At 36.4% G+C, this 13808-nt stretch overlaps 1 protein-coding gene across 1 annotated transcript; it reads right to left on the bottom strand.

Moving 5' to 3' along the window:
* Window positions 1-6268: 6268 nt before the first annotated feature.
* On the bottom strand, window positions 6269-11481 carry LOC145672507 (uncharacterized). Its single transcript, XM_081741668.1, has 2 exons — window positions 8315-11481; window positions 6269-8225 (listed from the first exon to the last, which is right to left on the bottom strand). The coding sequence occupies exons 1-2, from the start codon at window positions 11479-11481 to the stop codon at window positions 6269-6271; spliced, it is 5124 nt and encodes a 1707-aa protein (XP_081597794.1).
* Window positions 11482-13808: the final 2327 nt, after the last annotated feature.

Here is a 13808-nt window from a genome sequence, read left to right as displayed (position 1 = left end):
GATGCTTGGGCCATCTGAAGTTTGCTTCCGAAGAGGTGTACAAAGCTAGGAACAAATCGTGCAGACCCCTTATTCATGTGCAGTTCCTCATGAATAATCCTCCACGCACTTCCGTAACTTAGTCCGGTCTCCGCCATCACTATTTTCATGGTCGATCTTCTGTCTTCGAGGATAACAGCTTCCACTTTCTTCACCATGACATGATCGACCTTGATTGAAGATCTTTCCAGTCGTGGTTCGTCTTTGAGAGAGATACATGAAAATTCCGCTTCCACCTCACAACCGTGTCATATGATGAGTCGTGCCGTGAAAAATTGCTAGGTAGCCAATTTTTCAATTTTAATATACTATATTGGAAGCGTTACAACAACATCGAAAATGTTAACTTTTATATTGAAGTCTATTTTTCATTGCTTTGCGTACAGATGTTTTAATTTTTTCAACCGTTTGATATGATCAAATTGGATCGGCCACCTAAATTATTGATCCTCTGGACGAGATTAGTGAATGCGCCAATTTTTAAGTCTCCAGTCTAATTTTCCAGAAGTTAGTTTTAAGTACTTTTTTGCGTTTTTTCCACACTGTGGCCCAGAAACCATTTTTTTTTTTTTTAAAAAAAAGTGTAATATATAATTATATGAAAATTATCCATCACTGTTCATCTTACCTGTATGAACATCATGAACAATCTTAAATCACTCTCCTTTTCGTTTCATTTTGTCCTCTTGCGAAAAATCTAAGCACAAGCATTCTGTCCAGGTTACCTTTAATCTAAAATTGATATATAATTTTAAGTATGTAGATGAACGCTGTAGTATATTTGTTATGCGAATACTGGAATCCTGTTATCATTTTTTATGGTAAAATTGATCTTTCTGTATTTATTGATTGTTAGTTTTCATCTATTTTATTTTGTTTGTACTATTAAACCAGTATTCTATATGAAATCCAAAATAAGGTAAATGAATTCTTAGTATCGATGCCATTTTCATTATCGTTTTATATTGTAAGAATCCCCACTTTTCTGTCTGTACTATTTCATCGAGTACATGTTACAGTTATAAAACACATGCTATTTTTTTAATCATCAATTCAAGCAGACAACACAATAAATAATAAACAGGAAGACACGAAGCCTGGACGACGGAACCCGAGGAGGAACGAACTACCAGAAGTCGTCTTTAAAAGAGGACCAGGAGATGTCCAACTTATCAGTTACCACTGATCAATTAACCCGAAACCTACTCCTGAACTCGCGTTGGATATGGGAGTATCCTACTACTACCATATCTCCGGAAGCGCATTAGGGGCAGGAGATTATTAACTAAAACCCTCCTCTGGAGCTACTTTGGGCGTAGGGGGTTTTCCACTCACCATCTCTTGGTCGATTCGGACTAAGACGATTCCTTACTAACAAACTCTTGAGCTGCATTGGGCGAAAAGGGTTCCGTACATACCTAAATTAACCATAATCATTAGTTACTTAAGAAATAATTGGAAAACATTTATTTACAAAGAAATGTTTTAAACAATTTATAGAGAACTATTTTTATAATAAAATATGGTGAAGGGCTAATCGCGGACTATTATTGTCTCTACCAATAGACATTACAATATGTTTAAATGACTTTTTTGGGGGGGATCTTGGTCCAATTCTCTTACGAGAAATCTTCATTTAACGCACAGAATTCTATCCAGGTTGCCTATACCCTGAAATTAAAGAATATTTTTGAGTCGGTGATTGCTATTGTACTATTATTGTGCGAAGACTAGATTATTCTTCCTCCTCATTAGTTTTTTAGGCTTTTCCTGTCTTTAAAATATGTTGAAATTGAACTTAGCCGAATCGTCGTTGCGCGGATGTTAAAGATTCCATTGTTACCTTTTGCTTCAGCATTTAAATTGTAGTTCATTAAGTGTTCATTATTGTAAGAATAAAGAAGAAAATATTCAAATTTCTCGTTTTCGTGTTGAGTTTGTGTATCTTATGTCCTTATGCCACTCCAATGTTAAAAACAACAGGATCTACTATGAACGTGGGCTCCGGACCGTGTCCGGGGCGTCAATACGGCTCAGTTAGCAGGTATATAAGCCATCATGGAAGCCCAATTCTATCAGTATAGGTCATTTCTACCACATTATCTTGCTTCCAAGAGATCTGGATTGCACACCAGGTTTCTACCGTTGATTGTCAATTGACGTAATGAATTAGCGTATACATGATTGCATGTTCAATTACCAGCATCAATTGAATGTTCATTGTTGAGGCTTAAAACAAAAAGCAATACACACTAAGAAAAGAAAACTTTGTGTTCTATAGATTGCTTATGATATTATGACAAATATTATAATTATTTTAGCACGAGTTCGATTTTTATTTACCCTTAAATCTTTTACTTAAAGCAACAAATGATATAATACTATACCATAACAGCTTCAAAGCCGTGGACCTTTCAAATCTTTCGTTTTAATCACATATTTAGCCTTAAATAATTTATAGTTAATCTATGTTGCTGATTAGATAAACCAATTCATCTTATTGTACTGGTAATAGAACTTAATCACCAGAGAGAAGCCTGAAGGAGCATCCATATCACGCTTAAACTATCCTACATGTGGCGAAGTTGATAGCCAAATTAAAGAAAAGGGATCAGTACTTTACAGGCCTTATAAAGAAGACTCCTAAACATTGTTACTAAAGGCGAAATTAAAACTATGTAATGTCTCATTCAATTCCAAAAAATTGCTTCAAAGATTGTCCATGATATCTGGATCTTCAAGAAAAGCGTTTTACAACTGGTATTCATACAAGATGGACCTCCATGAGAGTTTAGATGAAAATTATCCTAATGAATAGCTTCAGTTTTACGAATGACAGAATAATATTGGGTTTGAAGACACTTAAGATGGCCTCCAGTCAGAACAGATTTCAATTTTCTTGATCTTTGTCTACTAGTCAGTCCGAAACTGTTTACGAAATCTTTGTCCGCTAAAGCAACCTTGAAAGTGCTGCAGAGTTGGGTAGTTCTTCTTTAAATATGTATGAAGTACGCAAGCAAATACTTTGTATTCTATAAGCATTCTAGTACATGTATCCCTCCTCCAAGACACACTTACGACACACTACTACCCTACTGGATGACGCTGTACACAAATATCAATCTTCTTCTAATTTACATTCAAGGCTGAACTTTCTATCGCTAGCTCAATGGCATCTTTGGTGGTACAGTCCTGAACTCTAAATGATTCCTTCAGTTGGAAGGATATATCGAAGTCAGAGGTACTCATATTTGTATGTGTATATGGCGAATCTATACCCCAAGTTCCGTCAGTCCACAATGAGTGTCTTTCCAGGTTGTAATGTATCAAACAGCTATTTGCAAGAGTACAATATGTCCATTTTTGAACTACTGTAAAATGATGAGGCATCACTCACATTTTTGCACAGACTTTGCATGGTCCAATTTCACGCCAGCACTTCACATTTGAGACTTAGTCCGTGTTTACGTACTAAACGAGAAACAATGAATGTGTTGAATACTTTCTCTTTCCACTATACGTGCTAAGAAGATCAACACCGTCGCGTTTTATAGTTTTATATACAATAATGATAGTATTGTCAGAACTTTGTTTCTAGTCCTTGTATATTGTTTTTATGTATTTCTGAGCTTTATATCCTATGTTTATACTTTAAGATGACGAAGATGATAAATTAATTATGAGAGAGCAATGATGACTATAGTGAAATGAATGATTAATCGATGATCGTCTAACTTAAGTCATAGATGACTCAACCACTATGTATTTATAGCAAAGACTTTGTATTTATAGAATACCCTGTACTTTGGAAATAACTTAAGCCCTGTGTTTACATGATAGTCTAATACTTTCAAATCTTCAAGTTTTATAACCAGCTTAAAACAGAATAATCTCTCGCCTGCTGACGATAACTGTAACAATATAATTCTTCACTTATTTTGTGCAAAAAATACAATAGAAAACATTATTCTTACCTCAAGGTAGTCTCTTCCTTTCGCACGTCACAAAAGATTTTACTACTTGGTCTATTTTTGTCGAGAAAGTTCATATCGACGATCATTTAAGATGGATTAAGTGTTCATAACGGAAATGAAAGCTGATATAACCTTCTTTTACTCGTTATGAACGAGGAATCCATATAGATTTTCAATAACAGAGACCAGTTAGCTACAGGGACGCCAACCGAAAAGAAGGGTGAAAAATGATTATATTGATAAAAGGAATAATCTAAGTATCTACTGATATAGTCTTCTTACATAATTATTAATTTATTACGAGTAGCATGAGATGAAAATTCAACTTCAATGCTTTTCTTTTCTCTTTTCATGTTTCATTTCACAGTGAATCAAATATTTTGCTTGAATACACAGTGCAGCAGTAAAGTTCACAGTGAAACAAAGGTTTTGCTTGAATACACAGTGCAGCAGTAAAGTTTGCAGTGAAACAAAGGTTTTGCGTGAATACACAGTGCAGCAATAAAGTTTACATTGATGCAAAGATTTTGCTTGAATACACAGTGCAGCAATAAAGTTCATAATGATACAAATGTTTTGTTTTTATACACAGTGCGAACAATAAATTTCCCGATTGATTTCAGAATATGAGAAAATATTACCCATAAGTAAGTGATGCCCCTTCAACTTTCTGTACTAGTTACCTCCTTTCTCGATCCATAACTTTCCTCATTGTACAGCGACTGGAATGGAGAAATCTTCTTCTTGGATACTCTTCAATTACCTTTACAGGTCGTCTTTATGACTTCTACGTCCTCAAACAGGTTGTCCTTGAGATGGAGTTGTAATTTAATGAACAAAAAGTAGTCCTCTAGAGCCAAATCTGATGAATACGGTGAATAGTTGATAGCAGTGTTTTTTTTTTTTTTTTTACCAAAAATCGCTTGACGGTAATACAGAGCATTGATGTTGAAAGACTTCAGTTGCCTGCAGTGCGTACTTACGATTTTGTTTCGGGGGTGGCTTTGCTAACTTGATTCCTGTAAATGTGAAAATTCTACAAGATATTTCATTTATTTTAAAATAATAAATAAAATTTCGGAGGGTTTAAGCCCGGAAGCCTCCCTTAAATGCCCCACTGGTTGCCGAAGCTGATGAATTAAGGAATTCAGAGCACAAGAAATTGAAATCCACTTACAAAGTTGCGGAAAAAGAGTCAAAATTTGTATGTTCCATCTAAATACATGGAAAAGTAAATATAGTAAATACAGTAAAAAAAAGTTATTTACAATACCTGGACATGAATTTTTCAAACACAAAGGAGCTTCAGATAGAGATATTAAATACGAAATAAGTCAAAAATGATCAGAAGTGGACTTGAATCGTCTGTACACTGAGCGACCCAATTGTGATCTGGCACGGGTCATTCACTAAAGGAGTTGCTTTATAACCCCTACGTAGATAGAAGCTGCCTTTGATAGTCTGGCCTTCTGGAGCAAACCCGTGGAGAATGAGATCCTTGGCATTAAGAAAGGTAATCAGCAAAGATTTGACATATGACTTCTACATGAGGAAATTGGTAGGTCTTAGCTTTCCTGGACTGGATACATGTTTGTACCATTGAAATTAGATTATTATGTAGTCACTGCATGTGCTTAATCTCTAGCGACACTTTTTTTGGTCAAAATGTGACTGAGTCTAAACCTTAATTTTGATAGCCCATAACTTAAGAACCAAAGGTTGCACGGGAAACCATTTATATGAGTGGTCGATGTAATCCTTGTGTAGGCGCTGGTTTCTTAATAATTCTTCGACGTTGCTTTGAGACTGTTCAATACATTTGTATTTCATAACACACAATATTATATGAATTCAAAAAATACAAACAAAGTTGCTAGATGAACATTATTATATGTAGATTAATGCGATATTAACACAATACACGTAGCTACCGTTGCTTTCTTGGTGTCACGTTTTTACACACACACACTCACCCCAGCTGGGGAGAAAAAGTATTAGTTTTTATGTTGCTGCCTCTTCATTTACTTACTGGCGTTAGTTTTTATTGAGAAGAACGCTAGTTCTGAACATACCGCCCGCCTTGAAGGAATTTCTTCAACAAATCTATGAATGATTAATTTGGTTCATGAACTTAATATAAACAACAATATATAACACAAGTTATGAATGAATGATATAAACATAAACAGAACAATGCACACACAACACAACACTATGAATCACACAATGTACACACTATGAATAACACCAACACATTAACTCTCCTTAGGAAGAGGGCACAATTGACGAATAGATCTTGTTGTTGTACCTCTGGTAGTTTTCACTGTCGCCACTCGTACTATTCCGTCCTTCCCAGGAAACAATTGCACAATACGTCCAATTTTCCATTTTAGAGGTGGAATGTTATCTTCTTTGATGAGCACCAAATCACCTTCCAGAAGATTGGGGAATTTTCTTCTCCACTTGGATCGTTCTAGAAGACTTGATAGATACTCCTTTGACCATCTGGACCAAAATTGCTGATGAAGTTGTTGTATGTATTGCCATCTCGAAAGTCTGTTGACAGGAATATTTTTCAAGTTAGGTTCTGATATGGTAGTGAGTGCGTCGCCTATTAGGAAATGACCAGGTGTTAAAGGATGTAGGTCGTTTGGATCATTTGATAATGGTGTTAGGGGTCTAGAGTTTAAGCAAGCCTCAATCAGTGTCAAAATAGTGTTCATCTCTTCGTAGGTGAGTGAAGCATTTCCCATGGCTCTCTTTAAATGATATTTGAGAGATTTAATTGATGATTCCCATAAGCCTCCGAAGTTTGGTGATCTTGCTGGAATAAAAACCCACATGATGCTATCAGCTGCTAGAAAATTATGTAATTTTTCTTTATGGTGTTCTGATTCAAATAAAGTCTTCAATTCTTGTAGTTCCCTTTTTGCACCAACGAAGTTACTTGCATTGTCAGAATACAGTTTAGCGCATTTTCCTCGACGAGCCATGAATCGCTTTAATGCTCCAATAAACGCCTCTGTAGTTAGATCACTAACAAGTTCAATGTGAACCGCCTTAGTCGCAAAACACACGAAAAGTGCTATATATGCCTTATGGAGTTTGGCTCCCCGTCGGTTACTCGATTTAAGGTAAATGGGCCCACAGTAGTCAACGCCGCTGTGAAGAAATGGTCTTGTTGGTTGAACTCTGTCAGCTGGTAGATCTCCCATCATCTGTTTACCGTCTTTAGGATTGTTTCTGAAACATGTGACACACTGATGCACAACTTGACGAACCAAGTTTCGTCCACGTATTGGCCAATACGATTGTCGCAGGGATGATAACAATAATTGAGGCCCGGCATGCAATAGCTTCTTATGTTCTTCTTGAGCGATTAACTTTGTCAAGTTGCAGTTAGCTGGAAGTACAATAGGATGTTTCTGTCCTTCAGTAAGATCTGCTGCATTTAATCTTCCTCCGACTCTGATGATTTGCCTCTCATCCAAGTATGGGTTCAAATTTCTCAGTTGACTTTGGTTGTCGACTTCCTTTCCTGATCTCAATGCATTTAATTCCTTGTGAAATGCTTGTTGTTGTGATAGTTTAATAAGACATTCGAGTGCTTCATGTAATTCACTTACTGTAAGATGCCCATGCTGTCTGTCACAATTAGATCTTCTCATGTTGTGTGTGAATCGTAGGCAATAAGCAGTTACACGTTGCAATTTTCTTAATGATGAATATCTGTCTGAGAGTTGACACGGTGTTGTAGAAACCATTACTGCTGTATTTTTTCGTCGCTCGGGAACATCGCTTAGGTCACAAACATCTTCCCTCGTCTGTGAGTCTAATTTCTCAGATAGCCATGAAGGCCCATGCCACCATAATTCATTATCAAGAATTTCTGACGGTGTTAATCCTCTCGATATATGATCTGCTGGATTCTCCTCTGTTCTGATGTGTCTCCATTCATAGTTACAAGTCAATTGTTGAATTTCCGCTACACGATTTGCAACATACGTCTTCCATTGAGAACAAGGTCCTCTTATCCATGCTAATACAATGGTGGAATCTGACCATAAAACAACCTTATCGATCTTGCAGTGTAATGCTTGTATTACTTTCTGAGTTAGCTGTGCAAGTAACAAAGCTGCACAAAGTTCTTGGCGAGGAATAGTTGTCTTCTTCAAAGGTGCTACTCGAGATTTTGAACACAGTAAGTTCGCTCTGAATTTTCCATTTTTTGTACTAGATGTTACATATATACAAGCTCCATATCCATTCTGAGATCCGTCGCAAAATCCGTGAATTTCTACCTGCGATTGTGTTTCTTGAATAACCTTCCGCTGAACATGTAGTGATTGCAACTCTTGAAGTTGCTGCTCAAAGTTTCCCACTCTGAATGCAATGGAGCTGGAACTTCTTCATCCCAATTCAATTTTAATTCCCACAAACGTTGCAGAAATACTTTTGCCTTAAGAATAACTGGTCCTATTAATCCTAAGGGATCAAATATGCTCGCTACTGTAGCAAGAATAGTCCTCTTCGTGATTTGTTGAGGGTTGTTTCTTGGTTTGACAGAGAAAGAAAATGTGTCTTTAATGGGATTCCACAACAATCCTAAACTTCTTGTGATGCAATCATCATTTGGTTGAATGGTGAAATTTGATTCTTGAAGTTCACTGGGTATTTTTGAAAGCAGTGAAGTGTCGTTGCTACACCATTTTCTCAAACAAAAACCACCTCTTTGCAGAAGAGTTGTGAGTTGACCTTGTAATTCATGTAGTTCCTTCTTCGTGTTTGTCCCTGTTTGAAGATCATCAATATAGAAATCCCTCATTACAACTTCTGCTGCCTTAGGGAAATTCTTCTTCTCTTCTATGGCTAGTTGCTGAAGACATCTAGTGGCTAGAAAAGGAGCTGCTGTAGTACCATATGTTACAGTTTTGAGTCGATATATCTTTATTGCTTCTTGAGGGTTTTCTCTCCACAGTATTTTCTGGTAGTTTGCATCTGAATCATGTACCCTAATGTTGCGATACATCTTCTCTATATCAGCTGTCACGACGTATTGATGTTGCCTGAATCTTGCTGTTATGGAAAATAATTCTTCTTGGATTGTAGGCCCGACTCTCATCGTGTCATTTAATGAAAGTCCAGAAGTTGTTTTGCACGATGCATCAAATACAACCCTGAGTTTGGTAGTAGTACTGGTCTCCTTCATAACGCAATGATGGGGAAGATAGTAGCCTGGCATCATTGTATCGCTCTCTGCTCTAGTTATTTCTTCCATATGGCCCAAATCTTCGTACTCTTTCATGAACGCTATATATGCCCTTTTTTTCTCAGGATCCTTCATAAGCCTTTTTTCCATTGAATAAAGTCTTCTCGTTGCAATCTCCTTGGATTTACCAAGATTCCTCACATTTTCTTTAAAGGGAAGTCTGACGATTAATCTCCCAGTCTCGTCTCTCCGGTGTGTTTCTTTGAAGTGTCTTTCACATTCTGCCTGCTCTTGACTTAATGGATGTTTTGTTGAACATTCTTCTATCGTCCAGAATTTTTGTAATTGCTCGTGTATTTTTTCTGTTGTGGAGAGGTGACACACATTTGTCGAAATGTGTGGTTGATTGTCTATTTTTCCCGCTACAATCCAGCCAAACAATGTTTTGTGCAAGGTTGGATACCCTGCCTTAAGTTTTATTTGCCCTTCACAAAGTAGATCAAAGAATACTTCCGCCCCCAATAACATGTCAATACGCTGTGGTATGTTGAAGCTAGGATCTGCTAATTCAATGTTGGAAGGTATTTCCCACGATGACGTGTCTACACGAACCATAGGTAAGTCTTGTGATATTTGCGGCAATATGATGAAGTCTAAAGTGGCTGAATAATTGTTATGTCTTGACTTAATTGTAGCCTGAACGCTATGGCATGACCTTGTATTAGCATTACCTATACCATTTATGTGTACAACGCTATTACTCTTTGTTAGTCCCAATAATTGAACCATTCTGTTTGTTAGAAAATTGGACTGAGAAGCACAATCGAGAAGTGTTCGACACATTTGAAAATTACCCTGTTTATCTTTAACATATACTACAGCTGTGGATAGCATAATGCTTGGTGGTCTCCTAAGATTCTGCGGTACGCTGTTTGTAGAACGAATATTCTTACCTTCACATTCCTGCCCGAGTGATGTGGTCGCAGCGAGCGTGTTTTGACCTTGACCTATTTCCCTTTCATCTTGTGGTTCATTCGCTCTAGTGGGCGATGGACAACGCGAGTAGTGCAGTAATGTGTTATGCTTTTTATTGCATATTTTACAATTACCTGATAAGCACTCATTTGCCTTATGCGCTCGTTTGAGACAATTTATACACAAAGAAAGGCGTTTAACTTCTCTAATTCTATCTCCTATAGATTTTTTCAACAATGATTGGCATTGAAATAATTTGTGGGAGCCTTTACAGCTGGGACATGCAATGTTGTCGGAATACGTTACGTGTGCTGTCGTTGAATAAGAACTCTTTTTGCCTGCCTTATTTGTTTGTTGATATTTGTTATTTGGAACTGAGGGTGTCTCTTTAGGTCTACGCTTATTATCAACTGCGTCTAAAACTTGGCAACGCTGCTGTAAAAATTGTGTCAGCTGTGAAATGCTCGGTAATTCATTCGTTGATTGCGTTTTCTCCCACTCCTTATGTGTTGTATTGTCTAGTTTGGTCGCAATCAAATAAATAAGTAATGCATCCCAGCTTTCTGTTGGTTGACCTAATGATTTTAAAGCCCTCAAATGTTTTACCGTGCTGTCTAAAAGAGATTTAAGCGAAACAGCCGACTCACGTTCCACCATTGGCATTTCAAATAAAGCTTTGACGTGTTTGTTAACAATATACTTTTTGTTTTCAAAACGTTCTTTGAGTAAAGTCCATGCTACGTCATAGTTTTCAGAAGAAATTTCCAAGGCTTGTACTACTTCAAGCGCCTCCCCACGTAGAGAAGAACGTAAATAATGAAACCTTTGCACTGGCTGCAATGTGCTATTGTTATGTATTAATGCCTGAAACGTGTCATAGAACGACAACCACTCATCGTAGCTTCCAGAAAAGGTCGGAAGGTTTATCACCGGCAACCTAACTGATGGATTAGAATTGCTTGCTTCATTGTTTTCATTTTTCTTTGCACTGGAGCTGTGTTGATTTATGAACACTTCCGTCTTAGCTGCTAAATCAAAATAAGTATTCTCGAATTGCTCTCTTTCTTGCGTTTCCTGATCAATTTCTGATGAACCCTGTAACATTTCTATTTCGGATTGTATTGCATCAAATTCATCATAGCACTGTTTTATTTTCTCGTAACGTAACACTAACTGCGTAATATTCTGATCTTCTGTAAAACTATCTACAAAAGGTTTAAAACGAGTGAGTTTGGCCTTAATTTGACCTCTCTTGAAAACTAATTCTTTCATTCTGTCCGTCATGCTTCACTCAAATTAAATACACTTTTAACACTTACGTTCTAAATGAGGCTTTGCTATTACAGGCTTATTTTGTATAAGTGATACAAGGATAATATTGTATTGAAATATGCACTCAGTACCTACCTTGTTAACTGCACTGTAGAATTCTGATCCGGCGTGGATGGACCATTTGGTCGATGTAATCCTTGTGTAGGCGCTGGTTTCTTAATAATTCTTCGACGTTGCTTTGAGACTGTTCAATACATTTGTATTTCATAACACACAATATTATATGAATTCAAAAAATACAAACAAAGTTGCTAGATGAACATTATTATATGTAGATTAATGCGATATTAACACAATACACGTAGCTACCGTTGCTTTCTTGGTGTCACGTTTTTACACACACACACTCACCCCAGCTGGGGAGAAAAAGTATTAGTTTTTATGTTGCTGCCTCTTCATTTACTTACTGGCGTTAGTTTTTATTGAGAAGAACGCTAGTTCTGAACAATGAGCACTAGCCAAATCACAAGCTAACAAGGAACCCCAGTGGAAGAGCACTCCTCTGGGTGCTAGCGGTCCCTGGTTTGAATCCAATCCATTTGAGTTTATGGTGGACAGCATCGTTTCCATGGGTTCTCTCATGGTTCTCCCATATCTTTCCACCAATTTTGCCAAATCATTCTCTCATTCATTATCCGTCTCCTTTAGTTTCCAGGGTATAACCGTCGGATTCAGGGCAAAACTAGGGATTTCATTTCATTTAAGCAAGTCAAGATTTACGTCATGCATATTTGGTAAGGATAGATAATTCTATAGCTTGAACTAGAAAAATAAATCACTGGAAAAACAATTTTTATTTTAAAATAATAACTGTTTGATAATTTCGCCAACTAATTGAACATATTAGCATCATCAGACACTATCTCAATTCTTAAACTGTTAGGTGTGCATTTCTCCACTAGACACTTTGGAGAATAGGAACCATATTTGTTGCCTCTTAGATATTTCAACTCTTCTCCTGTCCTTCATTTGCCAATTCTCCTTATCAGCACCGGAGTCAATACAATAACTAAATTCTATAAATCGCACATGATATTCATAACGCCGTTCTAATTATTATTATTATTATTATTATTATTATTATTATTATTATTATTATTATTATTACTATTATTATTATTATTATTATTATATTTAGAAAAATCAAACGAAGAACAGCAACATAAATAATTACATTAATATCCTCATAAGGTACATAATCTATTATACACGTAAATAGGATATGATTTCCATATACTAATACATTCAGTTCCTTTTATAACCTTTTTATAGTGGAACACAAATTAAGCCTTTGAGGTTATGCAACACTGTTGATATTGTCTTTAATATTTTTTTCTTTTCTTCTTCTCTTTGTGCTTTACGAGACGTCCTTACAAAATCAGAGGAACAGTTTTCTCCCTACTCTTTGAATGATCTTCTCTTAATTGCCAATAAATCTTTCAGAATAGCTGTCTGGTAACATGTTTTTATTATTACTATTCTTGTTTAGGCGACTTAATCTTTCTTTTCCCATTGTAGAAACTCTCGTGTATTTCTTGTAATAATGTTACCACGTAGAACATTAAAATTCTTTTGTATATTGCGATAATAGTTACAAACCTATATATTTTCATTCATTTAATTTATTTGTGAATATTATATTGCACTTTCTTAAATTACCAACTCTATTTTGTGTTCTCAATAATAATAATATCAATAATTATACGTACTTAATAGGTAGTATAGTTAGTAGGTAGTTATTAGATTTAAACAAATCCAAAACTTACAGTCTTTAGGGGAAAATGTCCATTCAGGGGCAGATCCAGAGGGGGCGATCGGGGCAATTTCCTCCCCCCCCCCCTTCAGAAGATGAAACTTTCTTATTTTATATAAAAGTTAAAACCCATCCCAGAGTTCGGAGCTCTTAAAAGTAGTTGTAAGTAGCAGTATTATAACCCACCGCCTCCCAGAAGTTCGTCCTGGATACGCCCCTGTGTCCATTCGTTGCCTTACTGCAACCAACCTCCATGTCGTCTGCTCTGCAACGCCGTCCAGTTGAGCATTTAATTCCTTTCGGTAGTTAGAAGGATGTTTTCCTCCGAATGAAACCGAGAACAAACACGAACATAGCGGCAAAACAGAAGAAAATGTTCATTTGGCAGTTTATTGTGCATAGTGGAATTTATCGCAACATACAACTCATTTATTTATGTAATTCCAATTTGCTCAAGAATAAAGGAATTGGTTCATCCTTTTGTATAACTTTGAATATGATATTGTATCACTTTTTTGATAGAAAT

The sequence above is a fragment of the Thermobia domestica genome, chromosome 16 (assembly GCF_964235325.1).
Source record: "Thermobia domestica chromosome 16, izTheDome1.hap1.1, whole genome shotgun sequence".
Lineage (NCBI taxonomy): Eukaryota > Metazoa > Arthropoda > Insecta > Zygentoma > Lepismatidae > Thermobia > Thermobia domestica.
The sequence above is the reverse complement of the archived record's forward strand: the minus strand, read 5'-3'. Positions and strand labels throughout refer to the sequence as shown.